Source organism: Peromyscus eremicus, chromosome 10 (assembly GCF_949786415.1).
Source record: "Peromyscus eremicus chromosome 10, PerEre_H2_v1, whole genome shotgun sequence".
NCBI lineage: Eukaryota > Metazoa > Chordata > Mammalia > Rodentia > Cricetidae > Peromyscus > Peromyscus eremicus.
The window spans coordinates 78,419,160-78,434,215 of NC_081426.1; the positions used below are offsets into that span (position 1 = coordinate 78,419,160).

General features: G+C 36.8%; 1 protein-coding gene across 3 annotated transcripts; it reads right to left on the minus strand.

Moving 5' to 3' along the window:
• Positions 1-158: 158 nt before the first annotated feature.
• LOC131920731 (UDP-glucuronosyltransferase 2B17-like) lies at positions 159-14,771 on the minus strand. 3 transcript variants are annotated; one of them, XM_059275168.1, is made up of 6 exons: positions 14,296-14,771; positions 12,446-12,590; positions 10,968-11,099; positions 1,686-1,773; positions 994-1,213; positions 159-438 (listed from the first exon to the last, which is right to left on the minus strand). In XM_059275168.1, exons 1-6 carry the CDS (start codon positions 14,769-14,771, stop codon positions 159-161), a joined length of 1,341 nt encoding a protein of 446 aa, XP_059131151.1. The 3 variants fall into 3 exon arrangements, with proteins under 3 accessions (XP_059131151.1, XP_059131149.1, XP_059131150.1); XM_059275166.1 differs by having other exon boundaries at positions 12,446-12,594; positions 14,048-14,771; XM_059275167.1 differs by having other exon boundaries at positions 14,044-14,771.
• Positions 14,772-15,056: the final 285 nt, after the last annotated feature.

Consider the following 15,056-nt stretch of genomic DNA (forward strand, 5'->3'; position numbering starts at 1 on the left):
TTTTTTGAGATTATAATATAATTACATTATTTTCCCCTTCCCTTTCCTCTCTCCAAAGAAGATATGACTTGATAAATTAATCAGTGAATATTTAGAAGGCAGTTCATAAATTAGAATGATGCTGAAATTTAGTTCATGTAGTACATTCTCAATGAGCGCTACTCATTCTTCATTTTCTTTCCCATCTTCGCAAACCTTTGATAAAAGAATAAGCAGGATTTTATGGTAAAGAAAGCCATGGCTGCCACACAGGCTAGTAGGAATCCAATCACATCCAGAGAATGATACTGGTACCATGTGAGGTTATAGGCAAGTGGCCTCAGGTGCTTGGCTCCTTTGTGGCGCATGACAAACTCAATCCAGAAGATGGCTCTGTCCAGGGGCTTTATGGGCTGGTCATGGTGAATGGCTGATAACCACATAACTTTCTCTTTATAGCTGAAAGAAGTAAAATTTACATCAATTTACATAATGAATGAAAATCCACATGTGTAATTTTTGTGTAGATAATAAAGATAATTACACAAAAGTAGAAGGAAAATGACTTATGTTTTCTGTCCATGACTAGGAAGATCTTCAGAGGCATGTGTGAGCTCCTTGAGCATGTATGATTAAACATAGAGAAAGAAATGGGAAAAGATCAAATATTCCTAAAGTAGAGTTTGGGGACAGCTAAGCCTTAAATACAAAATATATCAAAATGAGATATTATTTGATTATATAAAACTTCAGTTATCCATAAGCAATTATTAATAACTTTGTGTACAAAGTGCATACTAGTGTTGGGAGGTGTTAGTAGAAAAAAATCCCTGGTGGTATGTATTTGTGTAAAGCAGAAAGAGAAACACCAATGCACTGAATCATGCCCTAATTTGTCACTGTACCTACCATTATTTTTGCCTTCAGGAAAATTGTTGCTCCTTTAGTCTTCAGTAAGAAGGACAATGAATAATAAATAAATAACATATGCACATGTTAAAATTTTATACTCACGAAGGATTGTTTATAACTGCCTTCAGTGCATTGAGCAAATCTGACCCTGACATCGTTCTAATATTTAATGCAACAGCTGCTCCTTTGGCCACCATGTAGGCAATATTATCACGTTGTTCTCCAAACAAAGGAATGCCAATCATAGGGATTCCAAAATGGATCGCCTCATAGAGGCCATTAGCTCCACCATGAGTTACAAAGGCTTTGGTTTTTGGATGACCTAGAATAAGATGAATTCTGGTTAGCATTAATTAGCTGACTTAGACATGAAATGAGAAATGTGTACTATCAGGAACTGAAAGGAGATTTTCTGCATGAAGATTTTTTTAAATTAATTAAATTTGTTTATTTAGTTTACATCTTTTATTTAGTTTGCTCTCTCCTTATCACAAGAAAACCTACATGAAGATTCCTATACTCGTAACCTGAGTGAAATGTTTTCCTGTTTAGATCAAGAAGATACTAAATTTACAGAGAGATGTTTGCAGATTGGCTTGTGACTTGAGACTTGAACTATGAAATACTGATTTCTAGTTAAACACATGGAGCACATGGTAAATAAGAGGAAATGGGTGTTAAAAAAAACCAAGTGCACACCAGAACTTGTTATCTTAAATAAACAATACATTCACTAAGTGTAGTATAAGGAATTTTGAAGTCAACTAGGATAGGTTTGTTTTCCAGAGTCTTACCTAGAAGGTCATTCTGGGGGAGCCAATTGTAGACTCTGGTATTTGGTCCTAAGGTGTCCGGTGTTTTACCATCAAATCTCCAAAGAACCTGTTAAGTGTTAGAAAATCTTTATTGCTGGAGAAAAATTTAATATTATACAGACTGAGCAGGTTATATTTAGGAATGTGTGAGTATACATATGCATGTATGTATGTAACCAAAATAATGAAAAAATATTTATGAATCTGAAAGAGAGCAGGGAACATGGATAAGAGAGGGTTTGGAGAGAGGAATAAAAAGGGAAAATGATGTAATTGTATTATAATTTCAAAAACAGAAATAATCAAAATAGAACCTTTTAAATTTAGATATAACATAGCTGAATACCTCCCATAGGAGGGATGGAGAAATCAGAGGAGGTGAGAAATGAGAACTATTGAGAGACTGAGACGAAGAATGTGTCAGCAGTCTCTGTGATTATTTTTCCATCCAGACAGGATGAACATCATCATTATTTTCCAAGTAGAGATCTTTAGACAAATGTGATGGTTGATGATGCATGAAAATATTTAATACACTGCCATGTTGATATAATTCAATTTCAGGAAAGAGTACCACATTACTAATAATTTATATTTTATATAAATATATTTTGATAGTTTGAATAGTCTAGTTTTAATATCATTATATTGTAAATGCTTTAGAGTTTACTTTTATTCATTTTTTCCATGTTATTTTTAATGAATTTCAAGTTTTTGTCCTTGATTATTCATTCATGACAAATATTTCTGTTCCACAATTCTCTCTGGTCTGTAGTTCTTTAAAAAAATGCCATCATGTTGGCCAATAAATATGGAATCTTCTGACCCATCCTGAAGTAACCTTGCATAGTGTAGAGATGGAACATTTTCCTGGAATGGAGTCACGTGAGAATTCTGAGTGCTTTAGAGAACACTCTAAGAAAACAGAACAAGAGTCTTGTGACCTCAATTTCTTCAAAACACATGATTGTTCTTGGTATGTGTTTTTACCCTCCTCCCAGATGTAGCAGAGAGGAGTGGGTCTACTTCAGGTTAACCACTGCTGCTTGCTATTGTTATCCAGAGAATGTTTAAACTGTCCTTTTTGTGACTCTGTGGTGGTTTGCAAGAAAATGGCCCCCTAAGTAGGTGGCACTATTAGGAGGTGTGGCTGTGTTGGAGGAAGTGTGTCACTGAGGGGGTGGGCTTTGAGGTCTCTTTTGCTCAAGCTTTCCTCAGTTTGACTGTCAGTGGAGTTCCTGTTGCCTGTGAATGTAACACTTTCACCTCTATCACCATGTCTTCCTGTAGCTGGAGGACTTTTCTCCAGCTCCCACCGCCAAGTCCCGCCAGTCCCGGAGCCCACTTATAAAATAAACACACAGAATCTTACATTATTTAAACTGCTTTGCCATTAGCTCAGACCTATCATTGTCTAGCTCTCACTCTTATATTTAGCCCATTTCTATTAATCTTTACTTTGCCACGTGGCTCGTGGCTTACCGGTACTTTACATCTTCCTTGTCTTGGCGGTGGCTCCAGCCGGTCCCTCCTTCCTTCCTCCTTCCTCAATTCTCTTCTCTCCTTGTCCCACCTATACTTCCTGTCTGGTCACTGGCCAATCAGTGCTTTATTTATATAGAGTGATATCCACAGCATCTTCCTGCATGCTGCCATGCTCCCCTTCATGATGATAATGAACTGATTCCCTGAAACTGTCATTGAGTCAGCATAATTAAATGTTTTCTTTATAAGTGTTGCCGTGGTCATGCTGTCTCTTCACAGCAATAAAAACCCAACTAAGACAGCCTCTATGGAATAACATGTTTGTTAGTTAGTTTGTTTGTTTTTGATTTTTTTTGTCACACATGACTTGTCCTTTTGATTATATACAGCTTCAACTCATGTGATCTTTGCTCATTTGACCTTTCTTAACCCTCAGAGGATGCATTGTCTGATTCTCTGAATAAAATTGGCTATGACATGAGACTTTAGTCTGCCCCATTTATCAGCTCCATTCTCCCAAGACCCACTGTCTCTGGAGCTGTGACAAGGGACTTCTGAACAGGGAGCTGAAATTGGCTACGTGATAGGAGAGGGGGGGACCCTCACAGAAGGAGGTGAATGAGAAAAATGGGGCAGGAACCGGGGAAGGCTTTGCCTCATGTTGAGGCTTGTGCATTTTTTTTTAAGAAAGGAGGAGCATAGGTATCAAAATCACAGCTATTAGTCTGTACAAATTTCTTGTGACTCTAATTCCTAGTTTCCAGAAGAAGGTTCTTCAGATGAAGAAGTGTGGGACAGAGTGTGAATGAATATAAAAGGCATATAAATAAGGAGAAAAGATTCCCATTCAATTTTGGGTCACGTGGGCATTGATTTTGACTATTACTAAAATACTTAAGGAAGATAAGAAATAAGGAAGTCATTAACCATGAGGAAGAGATGGCTAATTCCTTGCATGAATATAAACTGGATGATCACATCAGAAAATCAGTAAAGAAGGTAAAGGAAAAAAACAAAAAAAAAATTTCCCAGTGTAGATAAATCGCACCACTGATAACTGTGCAGGTGTGGCTCCCTCAGCTCCCTTATTGGAGTCTCCTTTAAAGATGTTTCCTGTGTTGCCTAAAGAGTATCCTGAATCATCTGGTGAGGTCTGATAATAAATCTAATCTTGGATTCTCTCAGTTGTTTTGATGAGGATTTAGGAGAGCCTATGAGAAAGCTAACTTTACAATCTAGACAACCTAGGGTATGGCATCAAAAAAGAATTTATTCAGCAATTCTTCTCCGGCATCACAAGCTGAGCTTGGTACTCCCAGTGAAATTTCAAGAAAATCAAAATGTTTATCAGGGACTAGAATGGATACAATGAAAGATTTTAAGAAGGCTTGTACTTCCTATATACCTACTGCTCTATGTACTTGTGAATATATTTTTGGTTGGAACAATAATGCACAGTGGTTGCCATATGATTTTCATATAATTGTTAAAATGGTTCTTGGACCTTTCAAGCTTCTTCAGTGGCAAGTGTGGCCTGCAGATAAAGTCCATAAAAAAGTTCTACAGCTAGGACTGAGGGGTAATCCTAGAAATGTCGCATGTGAAATAATGACAGGCTTATTAAATAATAACAGATAATTAGCTGCATAATATGCCTCCTGCAGCTCTTCCACAATTTTTGGTCATAGTCATGGCAGCCTGGACACTGATATGGAATCTGACTTCGGGTCTAGTTTTTAAAAAAAAAATGCATGGTCCCTCTGAGTCTTATGATAACTTCACAGGGAGACTCAAAGTCGCTATTCAAAAATCAATAAAGGCAGAACAAATTCAAGAGTTATTATTAAAACAGTTTGCTTCTGATCAGTGCCAATGAGGATTGCCAAGGATTAATCAAGCCTCAAAGAGAGATAGAAAATGTTATGGACTTTCTTAAGTTATGGATCTATAAACGTAGAGCAAAATTAGCTGCTATAGTAATCTATGCTACACAAAAACAGATGTTAACTAAGTGTACACTTAAAGAAGCAATGTAAATTGCCCATATAAAAACTGAATGTTCAGAATCAATGAGCTCCTGGTATGCCCTATATGAAAGAAATTAAAACATTGGCTTAAGAAATGCTGATCTAAATAAGATAAGGATGGCAATACAATTGCCTGACAACAATAACAGTACCAGTCAACAATAGGGAAACATGTTGAGGGTTCTATCCTGCCTCAAACAGTTAGACTTTTATCGGGTTAGACTTTTATCGGGTTGCAATAGTTTATCCATGAAAGGAATCATAGTTCATACAAGAGTCATTGATGAAGATTATACCGGTAAAATTGCCATCTTGATCACAGTGCCTACTAATTGGCCATTTAAAGCAGGAGAAAAAATTGCAGTTATTTTACTGTCTATAGTTTCTACATGAAAAAAAAAAAAACCTAGCTGTGTGATTGAGGATTCAGTAGTACAGATAAGACTGTAGCATTAAGCACCATATTAAAGGAAAATGATAAAACATTATTAGATTTAAAAATAAGAGGAAAAATGTTTACAGGATTAATTGGTCATCGAACTGATGTTTCTCTTATAACCGTGGAATAATGGCCTCCTGACTGGCCTGTTATGGGTTTGTAAATTCAACCCTGATAAAGTTGGGAACTATGAACTCTAGCAAGATTAAATAAAATGCTACAAATTACAGTGGATGGGCCCATGAGGCATAATGGAAGTTCTCCAACCTTATGTTACTCATATTCTGATTGAGAGACTTTCTATAACAAACTCATGAAGAAATAAATCTATATGCCCACCTTTAAGGCTGCCCATTCTTCACAATCGCAATTGCTGATGAAAAGATTGAGTTATCAAAAATGAAAAGGACTATGAAAAGAGTTACAAGGGATTAGTGAACCTATATTTCCACATGGATAAGATCATAAGCATGGCTTGGATTTTTCATAGGAAACAAAATTATATGAAAATCTAGTGACTCTGTCTGGATACCTAATGGCCTGTTTCTAAGAGAAAAGTTATGGGGTCTTCACAAGTTAGACAGAGAACAGTGGAGAATGGGTACATAGAGCCCTCTTTTTTCTCCCTGGAGTTCTCCGGTTTTTGTAATTAAAACATAATCTGGTAAATGGAGATAGTTGATTGACTTCTGAAATGTTAATGCCACCATGTGGCCAATGGGAGCTTTACAGCCTGTTTTACCTGCAGACAGCTATTGTTAAAGATTGGCCTTTAATATAGTTTGACATTTAAAAGATTGCTTTTAATTTATACATATTCATCCTGATAATAAGGTATATTTGGCCCTTTCTGTTCCTCATTCAATCATAAAGAACCTCAGCTCTGATATCAATGGACTGTATTACCTCAAGGCATGACAAATCCTCTATTAAGTGTCAATATTATGTAGGAAAGCTTTTAGAGCTTGTGAGTGAGGCCCTCCTTCAGGCTTGTGTTTGTTAGGTTTTAAACCTGGGACAAATGGCTGAGGTGCCTATTTCACATTTCAAGGCTGACCTGGCTGTCTGTTTTCCCTTCAATCCCTCAGACCCTACCTGTCACAGGGACCTTCTGGCTGGCATATACTGCCCCCTTTCCTGAACTCTCCAGCCCAGAGGGCTGTGCTGGTCTTCCCTAGATAATCCAACCATTTTTTATGCCCGCTATTTTTTGTACCTTTGGCCATCTGGTCCCCTCTCTCCCCTCTACCTTTCCCTCTCCCTTCTCACATGGCACAGCTCAGTCTGTTCACGACCACTCTGGACTCTCCCTGTCCCTGTCCCTGCCTCTGGCTATGCTATCATATATCTATACTAAACCTTCTCCTCCACCATACTTAGGAACAGCCATGTTCTTCCCTTTCTTTTTATTTCTTTTTTTTGTTCATTCAATATTATTCATTATAGTTATTCACCATCAAAGAGAAAGAGCTGTGATCCTTATACGACATCGCTCAGGATGTGCTACATAAAAATGGGCTTATTATTACACCACAAAAAGTACAAAGATCATGCACTGTGTAATATTCGGGGTAACTAGTTACTAGAACAAGTGCTAAGAACTAACACCCCTGCCCCCGCAAATGTCCATTAGACTCGACAATTTAAAAATGCTCAACAATGACTTTCAGCCATTATTAGGGAATATTAATTGCATACTATTAAATTACCAATCTATTAAATCACTGACAGGAGAGACAGCATTAGATAGTCCTTTCTTTATCTAGAGAGGCAAAGGAAGAATTACAGCTTTTGAATTGAAACTGAAGGAGACATTTGTGTATCGTGTGGATCCTTTGCTACCTTAAAGCTACTTATTTTCACAACTAAATTGTCTCCCACAGGTAATATAGCACAAGAGAATGAGCCATTGGGATGGGTTTGTTTACACCATAAGGGCTGTAAAATACTAACTGTTTACATTACTCTTCTCGCTCAATTAGTAAATGAGGGGAGGACCCAATGTCAACACTTATATGGATTTGAGTCTTGATGTATTATATTACCCCTAAATAACAATAAGTTTTAAAGAGAGTTACTGAACTCTATGGATTTTCAAATTTCATTTATGCATTACTATGGAAGGATAGGAAACTGTTTTAATTTCATCTTCTATCCTATTATTTCCTGGAATGTGTTTTTGCTCTCCTCCCAGGTGTAGCAGACAGGAGTGAGTGTACTTCAGGTTAGCTACGACTGCTTGCCATTGTCATCTAGAGAATGTTTAAACTGTCCTTTAGGTGCCTCTGTGGAAAACATGTTTTTGCCACACATGGCTTGTCATTATGATTGTATACAGCTTCAACTCATGTGATCTTAACTCAGGTTTTTTAACTCTCAGAGTATATGTTGTCGAGTTCTCTGAATGAAGTTGGCTATTGCATGAGACTTTAGTCTGCTTCATTTTATTGGCTCCATTCTTCCAAGTGCCACTACCTTTGGAATGGTGACAGTTCAGGTTTTAAAACAAGACATTAAACCTACTGTATCATTTTCACCCAAAACGACACATGTTCTTTATAGAGCAATTTCTGTGGACAAACAGGCTCAGAACATGCCTGCATTATCTGTACTTTGAAACTCTGTCTGCTGTCCATATAATGACTATGATCATATCCAGTGAGACTAACATTTCATTTTTTTCATTTCTCTGGGAGTTTCATGTAATATGTTTTTATCATATTTACTCCCCTACCCAAATCTTCCCTAAAGCACCCCTGTGCCTATCCACTCCACTTGGTGTCCTTAAAAAAAGAATCTTCCAACACAATTGGTCAATTGTGCACTCTAAATATACCTGGATGTTTGGTCTTCCAGTAGAGAACAATGGACTTATCAGGAGCTACTCTCTTCCTCTCTTACAAGCTAATCATTGTCAATAGTTCCATGAGCTTGGGTGGGATTGTATACCCACCTCCCCTTTCCATGCTCAGATTTGCTCTGTTTTTAGCTGCACAAGTTTTGTTCACATTTTTGATTCACATCAATTCAAATCTAAGTAATCATTGTTTTTTTATGAGAAATCAGTTTTGCCTTAGGATTCTAAGAATCTTAACGTCAGTACACAAACTCTAGTCACTAATGGCAAGAAAAATTGCATGTAGAATTTTGAAGGTGAATCCACAATTATTGAAAATATTGAGATTTGGAATATCTTCCCCCATCTCGATCTCATTCTCTCTTTCCCTTCCTGGGTGTTCTGTATGTATTGGAGTATATACGAGCCAATTTGTGTGTATGAATGCTATTTAAGAGTTCCAATGGAACTGTGTGGAATAGAGAAGACTACTTTCTTCAGATATTCATCCTGATGTCTCTCCTATTGGAGACAGAATCTCTTAATTAAATTGTTTGATACTTTTTTCTGCTGCTGGCCCACAGGAATTCTCCTATTTCTGCCTTTCATCTCTGATAGGAGTGTTGGCATTATAGACATACAGTATTGATTCTGACTTGATATGGGTTTTGGGGATTTAAACTGAGCTGATCACACTGCACTGAAAACATTTAAAATACCGAGCCAGTGAACTTCTCTAGTTCAGAAGTTCATTAAATGTAGCAAATATATGTTGAACATGTAGTAAATGCTCTGTTTTATGAGGTTCATCAGGGCATTCTAAAATTATTAACTTATTTGGGGCCTGAATTGGAACTGATTTTGGTATTGATGAGCATAATAATCTCTGCAAGGATTCTTTGCAGTCTATTGTAATTTGCTATTCCCAAGTGATGGTATTGAAAAATATCCCCAAATTTAATGACACTGATTGTTATGTAGTCCTTATGATGAACTGCAGATTTTCCTACAGAGTTCAAAATGTTTTGTGACAGGAAAACCAGTCCCAAACTAAAGCCTTTGATAGCAGCTAATGTTAGAATTCTCAGACAATCTCATAAAATGGAGAATTATCCACATGGATAACATGAATTTGCTATGTTACTGATAAAATTATGTAAAGGATTGAAAAATTAATGTAAATGATTAAAGAGAGGCTGTTCTACTACAAAAGGCAAAAATGTTCATAAATATATAAATTTAATTCATAGGAAATTACTTTGTGGTATGCTTTATGAAGTGAGTCATCTGAAACTTTTTTTTTTAATTTTAGGTTCCTTTGGATTCTTTCTTATTTTCATATTTCTTTCTTGAATAGTAAGAGCTTCACTCTGACTGGTGACAAGCAGGGTCCTGTCTTTCATCTTTTATGATGCACAGAGATCACTGTGAGGGAAGCTCCCATCTCTACCTTTCCTTTATCTGATTCTCCTACACATATTGGCAGTCTAGTCAAGGCAATAATGAAAGATTTTTTTTTAATTCTCTTTCTCTCAATTAGCCAAAAATGTACTCTGATTGAGAGTTGGTGAGCCTTGGATCCCTTCCTTTAAATGGCCCTCTCAACCTGCACACTGAAGAGGCCTAGTCCAAAGTTAGGATATAGAGTCATGCTACATTCCCAACTTTTTCAATACCTGCTTACTTCTGGGGATGTCTTTCTGTATGCTGTGAATGTGTTGCTCTGATTGATTGATAAATAAAATGGTGATTGGCCAGTAGCCGGGCAAGAAGTATAGTATAGGCGGGATAAGCAGGGAGGAGAATTCTGGAAGTGGAAGGCTGAGTTAGGAGACACTGCCAGCCCCCACTCCCCCCACCCCACCTTGCCCCCCCTCCCCGCCATGAGAAGCAAGATGTAAGGATACCCGGTAAGCCACGAGCCACGTGGCAAGGTATAGATTTATAGAAATGGGTTACTTTAACATATAAGAACTAGATAACAAGAAGCCTGCCAGGGCCATACAGTTTTTAAGTCTCTGTGTTTACTTGGGTCTGAGCCACTGCAGGAGCTGGGTAGTCACAGGAAAACTCGTACTACAGCTTACTGTTATTCTGGTAGAAATAATAAATAAAAACTTCTCCCCTCCCCTGCAAAATCTAATGTATGCAGTGACTTTAAATATTCAATAAATACAACAAGCGACTCTGAAGAATTTAGCTGTCTATGTACTCTGGATAGCAAGTCATCATCATGCCAGCCTTTCAGAATGTGCCCACAGTGGTCACAGTGTTTTATCCAAGTCACTCTCAGTCAAAAACACCTTCTGTAGCTTTGTAGCATCTGTTATGAATATCTGTTCCTAAATGTGGCTAAGGTAGATTAGAGCTCTCTTAAAATTTTACCTTTCACACATTCATTTCCATAATCAGACCTTCAAGGATTTTTCACAGACTTAGTATACAGTTGCCTCCCATGGAGCACTTTACCTCACCTTTTGTGGAATCTGGGCAAGGGCCCACGCAATTGCATTGGCCTTTTCTTCTGTCATGTTTCCGACCATTGACCCCAGAGAAAACACCACAACACCATGCTCTCCAGAGCTCTGGACAAAGTCTTCCATTTCCTGTGATGAGAATTTGCTTCATGACTAAATAACAATTATAGAAAAGTTACTTATAAAACCTATATGAAAACTAGGAAAATAAATATTGAAGTGTTCCTAGGAATTTTTAGAATAGTGGTGTTAAAACATACAGAAGACAAAAATGGCATGTCAAAGACGTTCAGTTTCACTGGCATCAATACAGAGTGTACTCACGCATTATGCTGCAAACATTCTAGATACTTTCCTCTGGCAAAATTAAAACTCAGAATTGCAAGCATTATATATGAAGTATTCATAAAAGTATATCTTCATTGACATGTTTTCATCCTACAAAAAGGGTGATATTTTTCCCTTTCTATTTCATTTTTCTCCTCTAATGGCTGATTTAATATTATTAACTAGTATTTGATCAAATAATATCTATGTTGTAGTATGTACGTATGTGGTAGTTAACACAAACTTCCTAGTATGATTAATAAAACATTTTGGTTCTTTGTGAAATAATCATATTTTCATGGTAAACATATACTTCATAATTTCCTGATATTGTGCATAAATAGGATATTTTCAGAGATGACTTCCACAATTTACTGGTTAGATATAAACTATGTCTATGTTGTTTCTCTAGATATCAAAAAATTACCTCGGATATATGTTCATCATAGCTTTTGATGATTGACAAGTTTCTGATGTGATGAGTTTAGCTAATTTATTTTCTGTATCTTTTGTGAATGGGTTTATATGTGCGTTTGTGCATTTTGCACATGTGTGTGTTTGTGTATGTGTATATGCTTATGTGTGTAAGCGTGCATGAATGCATGCATGTGTGTCTGTGTGTGTGTGTGTGTGTGTGTGTGTGTGTGTACTGGATTGCTTCGCTGCCTTTGTTTTAGCACATGGATGACAAATGTTAAAGTCTGATGTCTTTTTCTATCAATCTTTAACATAGTTTTTTGAGACTGTCTCACATTGAAAACAAATCTCACCATTTTTAACAGATTAGTGGACAGCAAGCTCCCAGTATCAACCTGTTTCTGCAACCTCAGTACTAATGCCATAGTAATGTGTGGGGTCACCCAACTTTTTACATGGCTGTTGGGATTGAAACTTACATCCTCATAGTTGCTTGCTAAGGATTACCCAATGGCTAACCACAGAGTACCCTAACTGACTTAATTTAACTTACTGATAGGAATATTTCCCAGGTCTATCACATTCTTTCCTGAGTTTATTGATCCTAGTTAGCCGGATGTTTAATTCTACTTCCTATCTCTATCACAGGGAGAACTATGTAAGGAGAAGTGTCGAATCACTTTCACCAGAAATTAAATCAAATGAAAAAGAGATTACAAAAACATATTTACCTTAGGCAAGGGTTTTGCAGGTTTGCAGTGGAGTCCTCCAATATAGTCAACATTCGGTAAAGTTGGGTGAGGAAACTCCAGATCCCAATAGGATCTAATGAGCCACATTTCTGCTTTGCTTAATGTCTCAGCGAAGGTAGTGGGCCTTCCTAGATGGAGAAAATTAGCACACAAGGAAGGGAAAAGTTAACAGGACTGTCATCTGAATATAAGATACATTTTCTTAAAAATGAAAAGAAGTAATGTTTGATGTAGAACATGTGCATTTAAGAACCAGTGTTAATTAATATGTAACATTATTTGCATGTGTAATAGATTTGTGGCTCACATAATATACAAAAATGTCGTGTGGGTTTATTTTTAAAGCAAACTGTAAGAATTACCTCATGTCTCCTCAGTAATTTGAAATAATAAATAGTCATTGAAATCACCCACTAAGCCACCATATGAATGAGCACACATTTTATTTCTCTCTACATCTTCAAGAGGAACAGTGCAAATATAAGCACTCATTTCAGGTCCAAATATCACACCACACTGTGTAGCCTGACCAGACTTCTCCAGGGTCACTGTGGTTTGTAGCTAGTCCTTCTTCCTTGTTTTGCAAAAGAAGCTGTAAAGTTGATGAATGTCTGAATTTCTGGTTAAGCCTCTACTTCTGTTTCATATCAGGAAATTTAACAGTACTAATCCTATAAAGACAATATCAATATTTTCAGAAATTATGAGAATAGAAATTTTTGGCCAGTCTTAACTATGGCATATTTTTTAAGAGAAAAAAGCATGACTTCAAAAAGTAAAGAATGAGTGCATCAGTGTTCCTGCTTCTGTAGTGTTTAGACAATGGATTTTAGGAAAGTACACAATAAGGGATGTGGCATTGTCAGGAACCTCAGTTCCATTTTTAAGCCTGTGAACTAGCATAGTATCTTTCAAGAATAAGGGAATTCTCTAGAAAATATTTTATGATTTATATTTTTATTTATGTGTCTGTGTGAGTAGGTGCTAAGATTATTCAGATGCCTGCAGATGCCATAAAAGGGCAGCAGCTCCCTGAAGCTGAAGTTGCAGGCAATTTTGAGCCACTGGGTCTGGGTGGGTGTTAGGAACAGAAATCAGGTACTCAACACGAACAGAAAACACTTAAACTTTTGTCATGATTTCAGATCCCACATTATCATTTTAAATAAAGAATGTGGCCTATGCAAAAGACAGTGTTTTTTTGAATGTCACATACATATTGAAACTGTAAAATATGTCATCCTGTAATCTACAGTTATCAAGATTTGGTTAACTAGCAAGTGACTTGTTAAAATAGATGAAAAATAACAGTCAAGTGAGTAAAGAATCACTTAAGGAAGTCTGCTTTCATCTTTTTGCAACTGTCTAGCTCACCAGAATGTCCTGTGTCAGGACTGCTGACTGCTTCTATTTGATCAATATTGTGAGCTTTTACAGGGTTTGTGATTTTGGTAGCTAATATCGTATTACATTGGATCACCTATAAAAGACAGCTTCACTTTGTATTTCATGGACATAAGAATGCATTTAAATACTCATGAAATTTAAGTCAATGAGCTACTGATAAGAAACATAACTTACCCAAAGTTTCACTGTAAAACTGATCCCATTCCTTCTCATTAAACGTCTGGAACCAAAAGTCAAAATAAAGCATACATATCATATTTTTCACCCTCTCCATGAATGTCATTTGACCACCTAATCCTGACACAATCATAGGTACATAGGAAGGTGGGAGTATTAATCCTCCACTGTACTTTTCCATTCTATAACCAGGAGTGAAGCGAAGACTGTACAGAAAAGGGATCTGGAGAAGTTCAGCTATCAGCTCCCCACAGGGGCCAATGGCATCTGAGAAAAGGACATCAAACTTGGAATTCTGTAGTTTTGTCATAAGTTGTTTGTTTGTAACTGTGTCTTTACAAATACTTAGAAATATATCAGAATATTCGTCAAACACATTTTGTAGCAAAGGAGAGTATGATAAACATGAATCTCTTGGTACTTCGTAAGTCCATACTTCCACAAACTTGTTGAAATACTTTTCCAGATCATCTTTACTGACAGATGTGTGATAAGACTCAAACTTCAGGGTAGGTGATTTTTGGGGATCAACAAAGATAGAAGATGCAGGTCTCAGAACTGTCACTTCATGACCCCTCTGTGCAAGTTCATCCAGTATTATCTTCAGATTCAGCCAATGACTGAATTCCATCGGCCATACCAACACCTTCCCACAATTTCCAGATCTGAAGTAGCAACTCATCTGCAGGAGCAGCAGAACTGACATCCACTTCACAAACATCTTGGGAAATCAGATCTTCTGTTCACAGTGTGTTCCCTTTTGTCATTGCTCATCCTTATATCTAAGATGAAAAAGCCATGAGTTAAAATATAACCCAAGTTGGTTAAAGCAAATATAGTAAATGACCGCCTTGAACTTGGGAACTGACTGGAGATAGTAAAAGCAAATATTAATTATTTCATATTTACATATGAGTGTTTAATGTCACATTTTGCAATAAAGCAAATTTAGGTGTCAGTTAACTGTTTGCATAACTTTTCTGTTTGTAAGAGATTTGAGTAGTAG